Here is a 20692-nt window from a genome sequence, read left to right as displayed (position 1 = left end):
AATACCTAATTCAAAAGTCAAAAGTGATTTTGGTAAACAGAGGTTTTTGAGAAGTACATGATACTATGAAACGGGTGTGTATTTGCTTATTCAATAAGTGATACACGGCAAACGCTAAATTTTAGTTTCTGTATCAAAAAACAAAGAAGTTTTCCAAGCATCCTTCCTGAGCCACATGGTTTGCACGAGTTTTTACAGTTCCTTCTGGACATGCGATTACTAATAAAAAAGACTTGGAGAATCTAGTGCTCCATTTTCCCTAAAGTTTGAAATGACAAAATTAATATTCTTTAATTTGTACATATCAGTTAGGTCTGCGGGAAAACCTACAAAGAAGTTGAACATACCTGAAACAAGTCTCTCTGTAGCTATAACTAAAATAGGAGCTATAAATGGATTGCAGGAGCCTAAGAATAAAACAAGAAAAAGAACCATGGTCTTACCTTCGTATCCTGGTTCACACTCACAGGAGAACTCAGCGGACGTGTTCCTGCAAGCACCTCCGTTCAGACAAGGCTGAGAAAAGCAAGGGTCGAACGTCTGACAGGTCTGACCGATATATCCAGGTGGACAGCTGCAGTGGTAGGAATGGCTGGCACTGCTATCACAGGTACCTCCGTTCACACATGGTGACGGGTGAATGGCACAAGGGTTGAAACGAGTACAGTCCTGGTCCGAAAAGCCAGGAGAACATTCGCAATAGTATTGATTATGGCCAATATGGTGACACGTCCCCAAATTTTCACATGGGCTGGCAGAACAGGGATCAAACTGGTCGCAAGTGTCTCCATAGTAGCCGGCGTGACACTCACAGCCCGGATCATCGTTGATAACATGGCAGATTCCATTCTGGCAAATGTTAACCTGGCATACTGAGAAGACAATATATCAATACTAAGAACCTTGGTAGTTACACGTGATACAAGAGAACAGAACAGGTAAATATATCACCACGTTATATGGACATTACAGATTACACGTTCAGTTTTAAGAAGAGTAAGGGGAAATACAAATACAAGATCTCTGTTCGTGTATATTTATATATATCGCTATAATATTGACAAAAAATTTTAATTTTTAATTTTTACATATATGTGATTCACTTGTACACACTAGCATACCCATGACTCGCATACGTAGTAACAAACATGCATGTGTATCCCCGAGTTGCGTACGCAGAAGTAAAAACGCCCGCGTGTCCCTGATGCACATATACCGAAACAAACATGCTCAAGTGTCCCCGATTTATATGTTAAACTAGGTACCATCTGTATGTACAAGTCACTTTTAATTCTAAATTGCTAAATTGAAAAGAAAGTAGATGATCAAAAGCACCCATCCTCAAATATTGAGTTTCTTTAGTCGAATAGTGGAAGTTGACTACCACTCGTGTATCTCAGTCGCCACCTAAAGTGCAAAGCGCAGTTTGCTACAATTGGTTGCAAACACAAATGCTCCTCACAGAAATAGTTCAGACACGGTGGATAGTAAGCCACGACCAACCTCGTTTTCCCTCGTTTGTGGTTTTATCAACACCGAGAGTTAACTTCAGTTTTATATTTATTCGAACTTGAATTTTTGTGCATAAGAACCTAATAATAGAAACTATATTAAAGCTTTGAACATAGTCCCACTTTTAGATATGTTGATGATATTTCTATATCTAATTATTAATGTTTTTTAACATAAGTGAACCAATTTGTATACCATAACCCACTCTGAAAAACAAATCTTTAACTACAAACAAAACCTTTAAATCAATTGAAATATTACAATAGAATATTGAAGACTAAATTTCGCAATCAAACAGACATTTTTAACTTTGAAGCTTTAAACTTTCCGTTTCCAAATAAAAGTATTCTTATTGCAATGTTTATTACTCGTAAGTTGCAAGATAAGATACTGTAACGGATTTACTGTTATGCATTTATTTTAATGTATACATGTGCTTCAGTTTAATGCATGCAACGAATATTGTTAAATGTGTATTAAACAAGTCTCCTCCCATCTGTTCTCTAAGTATGTAGAAGATTCTTGAGCGTAAGAATCAACAATATATATTTTATGAAAACGCTAACGTATCGTCGGATATTGTTGAACTTCCTATAACCTCGTTTAATGAGTATATAAGAGCAAGCTATATAAGGCCAAAAAACAATGAAAACAATATTATTAGTCAGCTACAGACAGTTTGAAATCTTAATACGTAGTGTCAAGTAACATGATAAATCGGTGACTCGTCCGAGATAAATTATAATTCGTAACAATATCATTTTTGTTCAACATTAAAATACTTCATGAAGAGATCTCGTAAGTTCACCACCATTATTTCCATTAGTTTTAATTGTCGTATTTACTATTGTTCTAATCTCCTTTTCCACATCTTATTATTGAACTTTCTCAAACTTTGTCACCTTTGCTTTTGGTGAGTTAACTTTATCCGTTACTGTCTCGGTGTGTTTTGTTGAGGTTAGTTCAAGTCGTATTATCTGTGCTAGAAATACTCAATAACGTGTTTAGCATGTTAATTTAGCTTTTGTTAGATTTAATATGCCAATAATTTAATTAGAACACAAATATTTATTGTTTGACTCAGTTTTTCATCTAATTTTCTACTTCTTATCTTGTATCTTCATAAGAATTAGATTATGGTTGCGTTATTAGTACGGTACTTCTACTTGACTCTACAACTAAGCAGTACCATGTGTCTTAGACACTTGTCTCTGATGTCAAGCTAATCTAAATTTACTCGATCATAGTGTTTTAATGGGTTTTCGTTAGTCATACCATGTTGTTGGAAGGGGTTATGAAATGCTTTACTTATACACGGTCATACTTAGGTAATGTTCCTCAACAAACATTACATATACGAAGTATAAACATTTTTTTATAATTTCGCGCAAAGCTACACGAAAGCTATCTGCGCTAGCCATACCTAATTTAGCAGTGTAAGACTAGAGGGAAGGCAGCTAGTCATCACCACCCACCGCTAACTCTTGGGCTACTCTTTTACCAACGAATAGTGGGATTGACCGTTACATTATACGTCTCATGACTGAAAAGGCAAGCATGTTTGGTGTGACGGGGGTTCGAACCATCAACCCTCAGATTACGAGTCGAACGTTTTAACCCACCTGGCTATACCAGGCCAAGTATAAACTAACAATTCGTGTTTGTAGATTTCATAACTAAAATCTCTTCAGCGTTAAGTTCAGTAACAGTATTAGTTACAATGTCTAGCATATCTAGTTTTATTACTTTTTCATTGTTATTATTTTATTATAGAGAAGGTTTTACATATTTATCTTAATACACGATTTTACCATGAACTGATTGAACCACATGAGGTCTTTAACAGAACCAGTGCCCAACTGATGATACAAAACATTCTAATCTTAATAAACAGTATATTTATTTAGTTATGCTGTTTATCAGATGGTATGTTTTATCTAAGTAGCTGCCTTGCTCTAACCGGAATTTTACATCAACAATGATATTTTAGTGGCGCTGCCGTCTAAGAAGCTTTATTGAAAACAAGATTTATCAAGAATTCGGACCCCGGAATGGCCAGGTAGGTTAAAGTGTTCGATTCGTAATCCAAGGGTCGAGGGTTCGAATCCCCCTCGCACCAAATATGCTCGACACTTTTAACCGTAGGAATGTTATAATGTGACACTCAATCCCACTATTAGTTGGTAAAAGAGTAGCCCAAGAGTTGGCGGTGGGTGGTGATAACTAGCTGCCTTCCCTCTAGTTTTACACTGCTAAATTAGGGACGGCTAGCCTAGCGCATATAGCCCTCTTGTAGCTTTGCGCGAAAGTCAAAACAAACAAACAATCAATAATTTATAATACAATAACTCATATGTCTCAGAAGACAGAAAGTGTCGTACACAAAATATCTTCCGTAGTTTTGTCGTGAAATAATTTATATTTTTAAATAAAGTAACGCTAACAGTTTTATATTGCTTTGCAAATTGTTAGAACTACACAGGGTAAGTTCTATGCTAACCAAATAACCCAGTAGCAGTACTTTGGGTCACTGTTCGGTTGTGTCGCACGTTTTTCATTGTTAATGTATCATCGCTTCCCGAGAGGGATCGTGTGTTACTCTAAAGTTCTGTACTGTATCGTGATTGATCGGTACGCATTTACAGCCCACCCAATATTTTCAGTTTAGTACTTTACAAATAAAAGTTTGGAGACTTTTATTTTCTAAACAGTGGGTTTCCCGTCCCCAATACACTTTAAACAGTTTATTTTTCAAATGGTATGCTAGTTGGTATCACTTTAAATATCACGCATAAAAACGTCAGGGTCAAAGAGCATCTACAGGGTCCACAGACTTTTAGCTTTTTAACCTGTTCAGTGCCGTAGACGAGACAACTCGTCCAAGCCGATCGGTAACACAGTGCCACGGACGAGTTAATTCGTTCTCAATAATATCTAACTTCAACGCTAGATGTCAGCACCATACATGCAGTTGACCTACTTACAAACTGTTTCACTTTCGATCCAAAATAGCGTCACGATAAAAAGTTACAAAATGAAGAAGCATTAGAGTTGTATTGTAGCAGCTAAAATACTTGGCAGTCAACAGGTTAAATAAACACTTCACTTCTATATAGGTCACTTGAATTATTTGTGAAAAAGAAACTCCACGTTTATTTGTTTTTATGTACTGTTATTGTTATTATTGTTTTCAAAACAGGCTCCCATTTACTCTGTAGCGCTGGCCACGCTCTTGATCAAAATCAGTGGTAGAAATTAATTGATTGTTGTATCAATCCGCGAGAGAGAGAGAAAAAAAAAGACCAGCCCCGTCATTGCGACAACGATTATTCAACAGACTGTGTTTACAACGACGAATTGATTATATCGACAGATTCACACTTAGAAATGACGCAGTGTGGTGCATCGACCTGACCACATCGGTGGCATTTGCATGTTACGATTTGCTTCTACTTATCGCCCGCGTCGCGCTGAACATGCTCGCCCTCCCAGCCGTGGGGGTATATAATGTGACGGTCAATCCCACTATTCGTTGGTAAAATAGTAGCCCAAGAGTTGGCGGTGGGTGGTGATGACTAGCTGCCTTCCCTCTAGTCTTACACTGCTAAATTAGGGACGGCTAGCGCAGACAGCCCTCGAGTAGCTTTGTGCGAAATTCAAAAACAAACAAACAAACTTCTACTTACTTTCCACACATTCTGTTAACCATCCGCTGCGCAATGCAGCCATATGAGCTATCGTTTTCACAAAAACAGGAATCTGAAAACTTTAAACTATAAAATGTAACCAGGGTGGTAACATTCTTCTATTTTTTTTCTGACCTTCCATGCAAGACTCCTAGACCTGAATACGATAGCTCTGATATTTCAGTGTAAATAACAACATTTTAGTTTATAATTTGGTTGTTAGGAGTAACAAAATATTCGAAAGATGCTTACTTGAGACTAAAGTATTACAGTAAAAATATCTTAAGAAAAGGGTATATTTACGAGATAGTAGACAATAGTTGAACAAACCTAAAACCTGTCTTCAAATATAATTGATTAGATAAGTGTTTGTTTGTAGCTGAGTATAATGGGCTATTTGTGCTTTGCCTATCACGAGTATCGAAACTCGTTGGTTTTTATTATAACCCTTAAGACTTGCCATTATGTCACTGGAAGGAGGTTAATACGATTACTACTAGATAGAACAACAGTGAAACTGACCAAAACAATGTCATTATATCGATAATTGGCACATAGCTAAGCAGCATGGTTTTCAATGAAAAACATGATGGTATATCTACAATTTGTTCTTTCTTTGTAATTCTGGATAACTTCTCAAATTTTCCTAACATTTTATCCATTTTGTTTTTAATATGACTTGTTTTTCCTGACTATTTGTACATTTACGGACGGTTGGGAAAAAAAAAACCCTTAAACAACGAATTTAGATGTCGCTCCCTTGAGATTCGTTATAAATAGGCGTCTTGGCTAACGTGAATGGTGATATTAAACCCCTGCACAGCACGTGGCAGAAATCTGTACTTTTATACACCTCTCTATTCTCGTAATGCATTATAAGCTTCTCCATCGTCATACGATCCTTCACCCCCGCCTCATCGCGTGCATGATCTCATACTGAAGAGAACTAAAGTCAAGTACATTACATTGCATTTTAAATATGCTTTACTAATAAGATGTTTGTATTAGATTTTATTCTGTAAGTATATATATTGCATACATTATTGCCGTACAATAAACAGAAGAGTGAAATGGCTTGATGACATAATTAACAACGAATAACCCTACGCTCGAAATTAGCACTTAACAGCCAGCGCTGCATGTGGATCATCTTGATATACACGTGTTGGATCAGGCCAGTATACGTTTCACACAATGCCATAGTGCTTCAAAAACCAACACTGAGTCGTACGTGTTTGAGCAGGAGAAACGTGAGCGAAACACCCAGTTATGAAACTGCAATCACCTATAAACGCATCTTTCGGGGTTATGTTAAAATCAAGTTGCCATCAGTTCGAGGTTTAGCAACTTCAGTTAAACAGCTCTCCCTTTGGGAGTTTGATGGCAGAAGTTACGTACAAACACAATACACTGACCCTCAACATCATCAAAACATATGTAACTTTATGTAACCTGTACGAATTTAGATGATACATAAAACCTAATTTATTGTATTAACGACTTCCACATATACAGTCAGTAGTTCTGAATAAATAACTTATTATCATAACCGAATGCGCCCTGTTGGGGTCGGCTTTAATCGTTTTCCTGCCCCAGGTAAGGTTTAATAATATTGACCTCGGTGGAAATCCTATATTTAAAAAGTTCTTTCACATACAAATATACATACCAAAGCATAAAATCTGGTTTAGTCCTCAACATGGCGAAACAAACATCCATGTCGAAAGACTGCAATAAAAAGTCCACATTCGATTTTGAGGTTATAATATTTCTGTTACATTACTTACAGCTTATCAGATATAATAGAATTATCTGTCGAATTATGAGTTAAATTGTTCACACTCCAGGTTTTTCTTATTGCATTTTGCAAAAATATTCTCTCAAAGTTACGTGAAATTCAACAATATTCTTTGTTGATTTAAATGTTCTACAGATTATGGAGATCTTTTCAAAGTTTTCACTCCTACATATTCATTTTCTAGGAATTGTTTAAGGTAAGACCGAACTAATAATAAGATACTGATTACCGTTAGTTTAATATCTTACTATATAGTTAATACAAGTCTCATAACTGTTTGATACATTTTCATACTTTAGGAATTGCTTAAGGTAAGACTGAATTAGTAATAAGATAATGATTACCCATGGTTTAAGATCTTACTATGTACTTAATACAAGCTACATAGCTGTTTCATACATAGTATAATGTTAAGCTGTTAGTAAAAGTACATTCGTTTTTCCTAATCATTTTAATTACTGTAATTACCAGTGTTAAACTTACTTTTCCACATTTAATTATTGAACTTCCTTGAACCTCATTACATTTACTTTTCAGCTGTCACAGAAACTTCAACTTTATTTGTTACATTTTTTGCCTGTTTTATATATTTTGTTAAATAAAATAGATTAGTTGTGTTAGAACGTCTATGCATAATATATACATGTATTTCTTTTTATTATATCTAACAAGGTAACATTTTGATTGGCGTTCTAATGTTATAGCTATTAGGAGATTCGTTTCATTTAATATTTCGTATTTTCAGAAATATAAGTTTTTAGCCTACATTATTAATATTACGTTGCTACTCGACTACATATATTAACATGAATTGAAGCAAGTTGCTTTACATCTCCCATGTCAGGATTCTCTAAAGTTACACTGTCAGAGCTGTTTAATGTTTTTCTATTGGTCACAAGATATTTTTGGTAAAAATTGTGGAAAGTTTTGTTTATACACGATTATAGCGATGCTATATTATTCAATGAACTTTAAATATATGACAGTACTTAAAACTAAGAAATAACTTGTGCTACGTAACTAAGGTGTATTCTGTTCTTTCTTAAATATTAATTTCATAAACTATTTATTAGAAGATTTACTGTACCTGATTTTATTATTTTGTTTCCTTATTATTAGATTTTTATTACAGAAATTGTATGGCACTGTTTGCTTACCATAATGATTTATGACTAACCTAAATGTAATATGTACGAGTCATGTGAAGTGTTAATTTGGCTATGGTTGAAAGTACTAACTGCCGGGGCACCCAAATGATAAAAGAGTACTTTCTAAACTTTATAAATAAGAACTAAACAACAGTATATTTAATTGACTATACTCTCTACTGGGTTGATTTTAACTTTGATCCAAGTAGGTAGTTTACTCTGGTTGAAGGTTGTAATTATTAAATAATCAAAATGTCGCATCATGTGTAGTAAACTTTTACTTTAGAAAACCATTCTTATAACAACGTAGCTTAAGAAGAACACATTTTTCCCGTCTTTTTCTCTTTTTTTTACTAGTTTCTCAAATTTAACACATTTTAATTTCATTTGGTTGTCTTTCAATCTTTAGTGCCCATTAACACAATCTAAAGGTCACTAAAAGAAGACAAAGGATGTAAATCGAATGTGAGATTTTATTGAACGTAAATGTACTACAAACATATCTTCAATTCGCTGCCCTATGATGCTAATTTTCTATTTTGCCCCCACCTGAAAAAATTAGCAAACTACAAAATTAATAACGTTGTCTTCTAAAAACTGAGTCAGTGGTCTTATATTGACATTTGAAACACTTATAACTACAGCTCTAGACAGAAAAAGTATAACACGTGATCTTTAATATGCCCGCCACTTACACTTTGTTTTTGTTTGGAATCTTACGAGCTGGCTACCTAGCCCTGTTTCTCCAGAATTCCAACCAAACACCTGGAATTGGTATTCTGTTCGTGGTTTCAGCCCCCTGGCGGTGGTACACTTGGAGACCGAATCCGTAGTGACATTAACTTTGGTGACACCTCCTTCTTCTTCCAACTCTAACTCCTTCAGTTTAATCAAGTACCCTGATACGTCTCCAAACCGTGGAGCTGTCCAGCAAATTTCTACTGAAAACTCTGTGACGTGAATAGCTCTGACTTCTTGTGGTTCTACAAGAAAATTAAAAGAAAGAAGATTTACTGCTGTCGTGCTTTAAGTGTCCTACCTTTTCTCAGAAGTTAATATCGAAACAAAGACGGAATGTTCGTTTGTTTGTTTTTGGGTTTTGCGCAAAGCTACACGAGAGCTATCTGCGCTAGCCGTCTCTAGTTTAGCACTGTAAGAATATAGGAAAGGCAGCTAGTCATTACCACTCACCGCCAATTCTTGGTCTACTCTTATTCCAAAGAATAGTGGGATTGACTGTCACATTATAACGCCCCCACGGCTGAAAGGGCGAGCATTTTGGGTGTGACGAGGATTCGAACCCACGACCCTCAGATTGCAAGTTAAGCGCTCTAACCACCTGGCCATGCCGGGCCTCAGAAGGAATGACGAAATAATTCTTACAAATGAGAAGCGATGGCTAACATGAAAATCACGTCTAAATTGCAAGACCGCAATAGAAAATGCGTGAGGAAACGTAAAATGAATATGGACAGTAAGAAGGGCAAAATAGTCTAAATTGTAAAAAAACAACAAAAAACATCTATTTAAGAACTATGTTCGGTTGTTTATCTTATTACAGCACAAACTTTGTGACATGTAGCCTTAAAACACGCTTGCACTTTGGGGCAGTGGTTGCGCCAAAAAGTGATGCTCAAATCTCACTCTTAGGTCAGGCAAGAGTAGCTCAAAAGGAGGCGATTGGTGCCGATGACTATTAACCTTTCTTTTATTTTATCAGTTCAACAGGAGGAACCATCAGACATAGATTATCTTTTGTGTAACTTTGAACAAAATACTGACATATATACATACAAACTGGTATTTGTGTTGGGTATATACACGACTATTCATTTGAAGCTCAGTACGAGAATATTGTTTAATTTAAATAATTCTAATATTAATATACAAGAGCGAATTATCAATAGCAGAAGCTAAAATTAGATCTAATATCAGTCAAGAGATGGAGAAATCAGCTAAAAGTGTGTATATACGCGTGAAAACCAAAAATAAACTTGGAGTTATTTTTAGAAACTATAGTTATGACAAGTTTGCTACGTCGCTGCTTACGAATTGTTTGTTTTGTATTTCAGTTGTTGTAAACCAACGTCTTCTTACTCGAACATTCTGATTTTTTTCTCGTTGCTTTAAGTAAGTATTGTTATATTAAAACTTTTTGTAATTTGTGAAACATTCGGACGATATATACGTATGTATATATGTATGTATGTGACCAAGTAAGTGCAAGAAAATTTGTGAAAGTGAAAGTAACACAAAGTTAGTTGGAGATATAGACAAATAGAGTTAGACTGTGTTTGTAAGTTTAACCATGTGTGAATAGTAGCGACTTTTAAAATGTAATAATCGCGGATTATATTGTAATAACAAAGTAAAGAAGAATATTTTTTCTTGTCAATTGGATTCTAAAGTATCTGTACCAGTGCGGACTTTTATTAAAAAAGAGAATTATTTAAAGCTCTGGATACAACTGTGAAGATTAACTGTAAAACGAACATTTGTTTATACGTTTAGCCTGTTTCAAATATATTATTTTAAAATTAGTGTATTAAGTGTTGTTCATTTATTGTTGAAATTCATCACTAACAAGTCATAAAGACTTACTGTAAATAATCACAGCCCTTTTAAATCCTAACACGTCACTGTTTATAAAGAAGAGAGCACCACAACATGTGGACAAGATGATCAAGCTGGCAGAACAGTATATGGAACCTCATAGTGGAGTATAACTGACAAGCTCAATAATAACTTGTTAAAGGGGGCTCACCAAAAAGCAAGATGTCACCATAGGTAACAAAAACAACTTAGTAAACAAAAGGAGAAATACTATGCTTTTTATGAAATGGGGTACATTGCAAATGAGTGCAAATCTGTTACCAACAAGTCAGAGCATACATTTTAAAATGAAGCAGTTGGAGCTGCCTACAAGAATGGTGATGAAAAAAACAACAAGAAAAGAGTGACTACTACCATGGATGTTGCTACCAGAAAAAACAGAATAGAGAGATTCTAGACGCATAGTTAAGCAGTGCATGACTAATGATCAACTCAAGTTAGCAAATGGGACAACAGTGCCAATAGTGATTGGAGAATGTGGCATTGAAAGGTGTCAACAAATTATAGCATATATGTAGCTGAAGACTATCAGAGACGAGAAAGTGAAGGTCCTACAAGACACTGGGTGCAGTAATCAGAACCAGTCTAGTATCTCCTGACCAGATGATGGGCAAGGTACATCTTTATGTTCTGATTGATGGGATACAAAGAAAAAGTTCTCAATAGCAAAAATAAAGGAGAACACACCATGTTTCATGAGAGACCTTAAGGCCATATACATGAAGGTATCCATCTATGACTTGATGATTAAAAATATGCTAGACTGTAAATGTTTCTGAAGCACATGCATTCACAACTGGAGCTCAAGGAAAGAAAATTAAACAAGACATCAAGCCCCTCCAAATCTCAAAAAGTGACATCCTGAATGGTCTATGGGAGCTGAAGAAAGCACAGAATGAATACCTTTTATTGCAGAAATTTTAAGACTGCCTAGGAGAAAGTCAAGTGCAAGTCAAAGGAAAAAGAGATTTACAGAATAATGGGTGTTTCACCAGATTATTAAGGAAGTTCTACTCGGGAAATTAAATAAATCATAGCACCAACAGACTCAGGTGATGAAGCCGACTCACAATTCGACTGTGAGAGGGCACCTTGTAGCAAAGAAAATAGCAACTAGAATTAATGAGAACTTTCATTGATCAGAGGTTATTGGAGATGTGAACAAATTCTGCAGATCATGCATGTGACTTCTGCTAAAGGACAGCACCTGTAAAGAAGGCAGCCAAGGTGCCAGTGAGCGAGATGTTTTTGATATAAGAGCCATTCAACAGAGCAGCAGTGGATGTAATCAGACCATTAGCACCTGTTTCTGATAAGGACAACAAGTATGTGTTGACAGTATGCAACATGGCATCCAGAAGATATAGCATTACCGAAAATAAAAAATATAGAGAATCAGAAGCCCTTCTGAAAGTGTTTTGCACAGTATGTTTTCTAAAAGAGCTATTGAGTAATAGAGAGATCAAGCTTACCTTAGAATCGATGCAAGAGGTGTACAAACTCATCAACACTAGGCAACTCTTTACCACCCCATATAAATCCAAGTATAATGACTTTGTGAAAAAGTAAAGGGAGTCTTAAAGAGAATGCTGGAGAAGATGTGCAAAGATAAGCAACGTGACTGTGACAACTACCTGAAGGCAGTATTATTTGCTTATAAAGAAGCCACTCAAGCAAGTACAATTGTTTGAGTTGTTGCACTGAGGAACAGCAGATATTGAAATAAATGCAGACGGGAGAAGAAGTTAGAAGTGAGAAACACGTAGAAAACATACCATAATACATTAGACCTCAGAAAGACACATGTCAACTTACACAATAAAACTTGTATGCAGCTCAAAGCAGTAAGAAACACTTCTATAATAAGAATGACAATTATTGACATTAAAAGGTCATACATAAGGTTTTGGTTCTTCCACCTATAGACAACAAAATATTTACCCTGAAGTAGAAAAGATCTTTTGAAGTGCAGAAAATGGTCGCTGGAATATACTACAAGGTGAAAGTGGATAGGAAGGCCAAAATTTTCCATGCCAATCTATTGATGAGATACTTTTAGTGGGAAGAAGGTATTATGGGTGCAACTAATGAAGCAGCTATGGACATCACAAATGTCATACAACAAAATCAGAAGACAGCGACTTTGTCATAGAAGTGCAGGACCTTACGGTACATAATACCACTGGGTGTTTGATTGGCAAACAGAAGAAAGATTTAGAAGATCTCTTGTGCCAGAACGGAAATATCTTCACAGATAGACCAGGCAAGACAGACCTTGTACAACACAAGATTGAGACTACCAGTAGGGATCCTGTCAAAATAAAGCCCTACCACATATCATATGTGATGAGAGACCTAATCACGCAAGAAGTCGTGGTAATGTCAAAAGCTGGAATCATTGAGCATTTGAAGTTGGCCTATTGTCTAGCAGTCATGATCATGAAGAATAGAGATGACTCAAACCACTTCTGCATAGAATTCCAGAAGCTAAACCTCTTTATAAATGTGACTCCGTACCTATGGCCAACCCAAAGGCTATCATAGCAAAACTAGACAGGGCTAAATTCTTTTTTAGTAAAGGTTCTTGGTAGATCCCAAAGGAGACAGGATCTAAAGAGAAGACAGCTTTTGTAACACCAGATAATATTATCAATTAAAGAAGATGCCATTTGGGTTAGTCAACTCAGCTGCAACGTTTAACTACAAGATGAGAAAGATGTTGTACAAAACCACCATCATTGAGCATTATGTAGACAATATTTTGACACACACAGCCAGATAGAAAGACCATTTGATGAAAAACTAGTGAACTGTTCAGGTGAGTGAGAACAGCAGGTCTTACCATTAGAATATCCTCGTGCTACATCAGTTATTCTGTGCTGTACTTTGTAGAACACAAGGTGGGCGACCGACAGATAGCCATTGGAGAGATGAAGCTAATCCACATACAAGATACACTTGCTTCAATGACCAAGCAGCAATTCAGATCCTTTCTGGCGTTAGTGAACTACACAGGAAATTAATCCAAAACTACACTGACGTTTTTGTACCACTGACTGACCTGAACAAGAAAGGCCCACCCAACAAAAGGAAATGTTAACAACTGCAACAGATGCCATTCAAGAAATTAAAGGAGATATTAGAAGTTCGCCAATCCTTAGAATGCCAGACTTTAACAAACCATGTTTCAGTCACTGTAATTGTAGCAGTACTACCACTAAAACATGAATATGGGCTATTTCAAGTATTGTATGTAAATAAAAAGTTATTTAGTAGTAAGAAGAAATCTGTGCTCGAACAAGTGTGTCTGCCCATCGTATTTGCCATCCAGAAATTCCAGGACTGCCTTTACTGGAAAAAACTTTATCATCCAGACTGTATACTATATACAGTCTTTGTATATAGTATGAAAAAATATGGTATTTTTCTTGAAGAGGGCTTTATTGTCAGATACACATGACTGGTCATTTCAAGTTCAACATGATAGTATTTTTTAGCTTATATAGTGCAAACATTAAAGTAAGATATTTTTAGAAGAGACAGCTACAGCAAGTTTGCTTACAAATCATATATTATATACTTCAACTGTTGTGAATTTTAGTCGAGTCTTCTGAGTTTTTCTCGTTTCTTTAAATGAGTATTGTTACATCAGAACGTCTCGTAGCTTGTAAAAAGTTACAGGGCTCAGTGGGACACATTATATATATGTGTGTGTGACCAAGTTAGTGCAAGTACGTTAGTGAAAGGGAGAGTAAGATAAAAGTTAGTAAAAGATATAGTTTTATAGTTCTAGACTTTGTTTGTAAGTTTAACCATAACATGGGTCTAGTGGCAACTTTTAAAGTACAGTAATTGCAGATTTTTTCGTAATAGCGAAATAGAGAAGAAAAATTCGTCTTGTAATTGGGTTCTAAAGTAGTTGAACCAACCTGTGTGAACTACTGACGTAAAGAAATTTATTTAAATCTTTGGATACAAGTGAGGTAGCACACGGGGTTACGTAGATAGATTTATCACTGATTGTATTATGATAACAAAATAGATAAAGATAATTTATCTTGTCAAATTGGTTCTGAAGAAATTGAACCAGCCGCTGTGGATTTCTGACGAAAAGGATAATTACTTAAAACCCTGGATACAATTGTGGTGAGTAATTGTTAAACGAACATTTGTATATACGTTTGTGTGTGTTTTCTTATACCAAAGCCACATCGGGCTATTTGCTGAGCCCACCGAGGGGAATCGAACCCCTAATTTTAGCAATATAAATCCGGAGACATACTGCTGTACTAGCGGGGGGCCTATATTCGTTTGATTTGTTTTGAATATATTATTTTGAAACAAGTGAATAATGTGCTGTCCGGTTTTGTTGGAAGTTTATTTTGTCATGTTAATATAGCACTTGCCTTACTATCGTTGTTGTTGTTTTATAAAAGGAGTCCTTTATAATTAACTGGATTATAAATACCATTCTTTTCTAACCTTTTTATCAAAATGTGTAAATCTCTCCAGTATGCACTACAAGTTTTGATCGAAGTTTATTTCTTAATGTGAAAAAGACTATGTTCTCTGGTTGCAAGGACGTCTTCGAACTCAATACTTGTTTAGATAATAAACAAAGTTAAAGAACAAATTGCCAGCTGTTGTACGTCGCATCAATTAACCAAAAGAATAACAGCCGTAGTCTTTTAAAATTTACTTCAACAAATGAACTCTAAACACCTCCACAAACAGCTGTGGCTAAGGACAACATCAAATACAATACTGTTCAAATAATATGATAACAGAAAGTTAAAAAATAAATCACCACCTGGTATTCTTAATTTAAATTATGTTAAATCCAAACGAATAACAGTCGTGGCCTTTAAAAATTTACTCTAACAAATGAGCTATAAACACCTCTACAAACAGCTGTAGCCAAGGGCAACTACAAATCAAATACTTGTTTAATTAAATAATAATGATAGAAAATGAAAAGAGGAAATAACCGGTTGCTGTTCATCATTTGAATTACATTGTTGTTACCTTGAACCCAGGTGAATAATAGTCATGGTGTTTTAAAATTTGCTTTAATAGATGAACTATAAATACCTCCACAAACAGCTGTAGATAATATGCTGTGATAAATGTTAGTTGCCATGAAATGCCCTCTATAAAGGTATATTTCAATCACTATGTAATATTCGTTTAATAATCAAATACAGATTTAGTCACGACTACGAGTTTTAATCCGGAAGGTGTTTATTACAGATGGTTGTATTATATATGCTGATGTTGTTTTTTTGTTTTCAATATCCGGGTTCTTTTACGCGCCAAGTATAAACAGCTACGTAAAAACTTGCATCAGCTTTAATACAGAGTAGAGTTTGAAACAAAAACACGACGTTACTGGATTCTGTGTCTTGAAGCTGACTTTTTTTAAACAAGGTAGTAGGAGTTCTTGAAGATTAATTAAATTCCTACTGCGAAAACAAGTTTCTAACTCACATTATTGTTGTAAAAAATATAAAATAAAAAGTTGGAGTGTCCCCACTGAGGCGAGAAGTATCAAGTTTCTTAACGCTGTTCCTCTGCGAGACTCCAGAGATCCATAATAATATCTGATTGTACAGATCCGGGAAGACTGTTTTCTTTCTAGTTTTTGTTGCAATGATTTTAGTAAACGACCACACTGTCATCTGGTGGTCATAATGTCAACTCAACCACTTGCATATGTATCAGTCTGAGAATGGGGTTGTTTTGATTCGTATGATTAAGACCAGCCATGAGAAGATGCGTAACAGACACGTGACATTTATGCAGTTCGAAGGATAACTGTGAGAAACATCTAAGCACCGTAGTAAAAATGTTTGATGAGACATGAACTCTGAAACATATTCAGAAATAAAGCTTGTAACGTAAGTAAACGTGTATTACATAAACAAACCTACATCTGCCGTATTTATGCTATTCAATTTAAAGGTCAGATAGAAAAGTGTTAAAAAACTAAGCAATATTGCAATGAAGCTTCGAGTAGAGAATTTAAAGGAAGTACTACAGTGATATGTACTCATCAAGTTCTAAACAAGAAACGAATTAAACACAGGCAACGTTTTAAATTATTCTTTTCACGTGGAAAGACAGCTTCATTCTGAGATCTTAACACTCGTTATTCAACAAACTTGAGGAACATCTGAAAATATTTCATCAAAAGATACAACACACGATATTCTAAAGCTGCCGTCCTGTCGCTCAGCGGTATGTCTGCAATCTTAGTGTGATAAAAATCGGTTTTCGACACTTGTGGTGAGCACAGCTAAGGTAACCCATTGTGTAGTTTTGAGGTTATTTACAAACAAACAAAAAGACTAAACCCGTGTTTCTCAACCACCGGAGGCCCGGCATAGTCAAGGGTGTTAAGGCGTTCGACTTGTAATCCGAGGGCCGCGGGTTCGGATCCCGGTCGTACCAAACATGCTCGCCCTTTCAGCCATGGGGGCGTTATAATGTGACGGTCAATCCCACTATTCGTTGGTAAAAGTGTAGCCCAAGAGTTGGCGGTGGGTGGTAATGACTAGCTGCCTTCCCTCTAATCCTACACTGCTAAATTAGGGACGGGTAGCACAGATATCCCTCGAGTAGCTTTATGCGAAATTCAAAACAAACAAACTCAACCACCGCTTCGCGGATCTCAACCGTTTTCACTGGTCGTGGGATTTTACAAAACCAACCAACCAACCAACCAACCAACCAAAGTGATAAATTATTATTTATTCTTTGTTTTCCAAAATATGCAGTGCATACTGAAGTGGTTTAGACATTTAGAATACACGACCTTTAGTAGCTCTGATTAAGCTGCAATTTCAAAATGGAGAAATTTATTATTGTTTTTATTATTATCACAAGTCATTCTTTTCCTACCTGTATTGTATAAATAACAGCATATCCATATGCAAATCATAATGGATTTTAGTTGTACTTCCATTTTAGTAAGTAATTCCCTACACTTTAGGGAAACAATAAGCTTACTCCTGTCATCGAGAAGTGATAAACTTTGTTTTAAGCTTACCAGATATAGTTTTCACAGCAATTTCTATGTTTGTATGTGCCCACCGCTTGGGGGAGCCACCATCCTCAGCGAAAACTCCAAATTTTAGGGATTGTGAAACCAACTGAAGTTGTTGAATTAAGGTTAATTGTCCAGTTGTTGGGTTTATAGCAAAGGAGGAACCGGAAGCATTCTGGTGCATTATGTAGTACACTTCGGCGTTGTAAGGTTCTGGATCATCATCGTACGCACGAACACTTAAGACGGGAGTATCCACGTGGGTATTCACGTGCAAGCCACCGTAGTAAACTTCTTTTTCAAACTGGGGGGCAAACTGATTGAATTCTGTAACTGTTATCTGCAGTCTTCTCACCTCAGCTTCGCCTTCTCGGCTGATGGCTGCTACCATCACCTAGGAAGTAAAAAGCAAAATAAGATGCATAACATCGGCTTGTTTCTTTCCAGTTGCTTAAGGATCTGAACATATATAGAAAATGTGATTTATTTTAAGTATATTTAATTCTATCGAAAATGGGGAAGGGGGAAGACTAAATATTAAAACTTTAAATCATTGCCGCCTGAATAATTGTAAGGGAGGATTGTAATTCAGTAACTACGCGAAATCCAAATCAGAAAGACGTTCAAAACGTTTGTCAAAAACTATGCGAAATCCAAATCTGAAAAAATGTTCAAAATTTCTGTCTTAAACAAATTTTGTTGCAATGAAAGGATAAGTAAACTTCACAAATCACTCCTTGGGGGCTAATCTTAAAATGACGATTTAGGAAAAGGAAGAAACCAACGCAGTAAGATAAACACGTGCACTAAAATACGAATTTAAAACATCGTGTTTAAAACGTGAAGTTTAAAACGTGTGTGTGTTTTCTTATAGCAAAACCACATCGGGCTATCTGCTGGTTTAAAACGTGGCTCTTAAAACACGATGTATGTAACATAGGATTTGAAACAAGAAATTTACAATATGTAGTTTAAAACAAGAACTTCAAAACAAGAAGCCTTACTCGAAACAAACGACTAATTTAAAACAACTTTTTCATTCGTAAAACTGCATGTGAAATACAAATAGTTACTTATTCAAATGTCCTGAATAATCCCATTTATAACCTATCGCTTAATATTCATAACTACTATTTAAAACACATTTCAAATATTTTTATTCTTTTAATTTATTTGCTTTTCGGTGAAAATGGAAACTATTAAATAATTAATATATTATTACTGTATTAGAAGAATACAGTGAAATCATAGTTTTGCTAATGAAATTGTGATTACAATGCTTTTTTTCTGATCTGAGTTCACATAGAAACAGCTATGTAATATAATGTGTCAACAAAAAATAATTATCCAAACCTAGAAATTTGTCTAAATCAGTGAAAGTTACTTAATCTGTACGTGTATAAAATAAAACTATGAAACAACGATCTCATTTCACAAAGAGATCAGGTTCATGAGTCTCCTTTCTCCCAACATTGCGACTCATGGTTTAATTAGTGATACAAATACTGACTAAACTTCGCTCGAAACAGTGGTAACTCGTGTTATTAAGTTCAGAGTCACGTTTCACGAAACAGGCCCTGCCGATGGGCAAGACACGAGCACTTTGCGTCTAGTTTGATAGGTCAAAGAATATACGATATTCATTCAAAATATGCATTAACCACAATTAGCCTAACAGAATAATATACAAGAAAAGGTCAAATTACGTGTTAATACTAGAATTATAAAATAATTAATTAACCAAGACTAGCCGGTCTCAAGGTTCTGATACTGAGAGAAAACACCGTCAACAGCTTAGTGTAAGTTGCTATGAATTTCGTAGTGATGTAATATTCAGCACATGCTACAATAAAACTTAGTGTTCTGTTAGTTTAAAACTCATTATCCCATCAACGTATATAATACCGCTTTGAATATGATACTGTTTCCAGTAGCTTGTTTGTCATAACAAGCTCTCCCATGGTGGGGTATTACTGTATGATGCTGTCTGCAGTAGATTGGTTGTCATGAGGACCTCTCCCTGTATGATGCTGTCTGCAGTAGACTGATCGTCACTGGTGGGGTATGATGATGCTGTCTGCAGTAGACTGATCGTCAAGAGGAGCTCTTCCATAGTAGGATATTACTGTTTAATACTGTCTACAGTAGTTTGGTTGTCATGAGGACCTCTCCCATGGTGGGGTATTACTGTATGATGCTGTCTGCAGTAGACTGATCGTCAAGAGGAGCTCTTCCATGGTAGGATATTGCTGTTTAATACTGTCTGCAGTAGACTGGTTGTCATGAGGACCTCTCCCATGGTGGGATATTAGTGTACAATACTATCTGCAGTAGCTTGGATGTCATGAGAAGCTCTCCCATAATTGGGTGTTATTTGGTTGTCATGGATGACAAGAAAAATATATAACGGTTATTGTAAAACGTTTGAAAGTTTATTGTTGTTTACGCAGAGGTACACACTGGATACACACTGGGTTTGGAAAATTGAACCAGAATTTTGGAGTTATATATCTCGAGATTTAATGTTGACCAACTGTTTCTATGCAATTGTTGCCATTATCGAACCTTTTTGAGTCTCAAAACAGTAGGCATACTGAAACGGTTTTAATGGTCTTGTTTCATATAGGTTAACATTATCCATAGAATGCAGTGTGCACAAAAGTATCGGAATTGGTTGACGCCAAAATTTTTTTTAAAGGAATAAGTGGATTAGCTTCTGAAAGTGCTTTTAATTAATTCAGCTTGTACTTGAATTAATTACAGAGCATTAAGTTAAAAGTTAACAGAGTAGATGGATTTAACGTTCTAAAAATGATACAATATGCATTAATCATTTTTTATTTGTGTATTTAAAAGTAGAATTAATTTGAATATGTAATGTATGAAACAA

At 35.6% G+C, this 20692-nt stretch overlaps 1 protein-coding gene across 1 annotated transcript in view; it reads right to left on the bottom strand.

Moving 5' to 3' along the window:
• Nucleotides 1-20692, bottom strand: part of LOC143247364 (uncharacterized) — an 85185-nt gene that overhangs the window by 28183 nt on the left and 36310 nt on the right. Inside the window, exons 3-5 of the mRNA XM_076495317.1 lie at nt 17806-18196; nt 8840-9127; nt 444-872 (exon numbers count right to left, since the gene is read on the bottom strand). Coding sequence (XP_076351432.1) covers nt 444-872; nt 8840-9127; nt 17806-18196 — 1108 coding nt within the window. The remainder of the gene's footprint in view (nt 1-443; nt 873-8839; nt 9128-17805; nt 18197-20692) is intronic.

Source organism: Tachypleus tridentatus, chromosome 3, assembly GCF_004210375.1.
Source record: "Tachypleus tridentatus isolate NWPU-2018 chromosome 3, ASM421037v1, whole genome shotgun sequence".
Classification (NCBI taxonomy): Eukaryota; Metazoa; Arthropoda; class Merostomata; order Xiphosura; family Limulidae; genus Tachypleus; species Tachypleus tridentatus.
The sequence above is the reverse complement of the archived record's forward strand: the minus strand, read 5'-3'. Positions and strand labels throughout refer to the sequence as shown.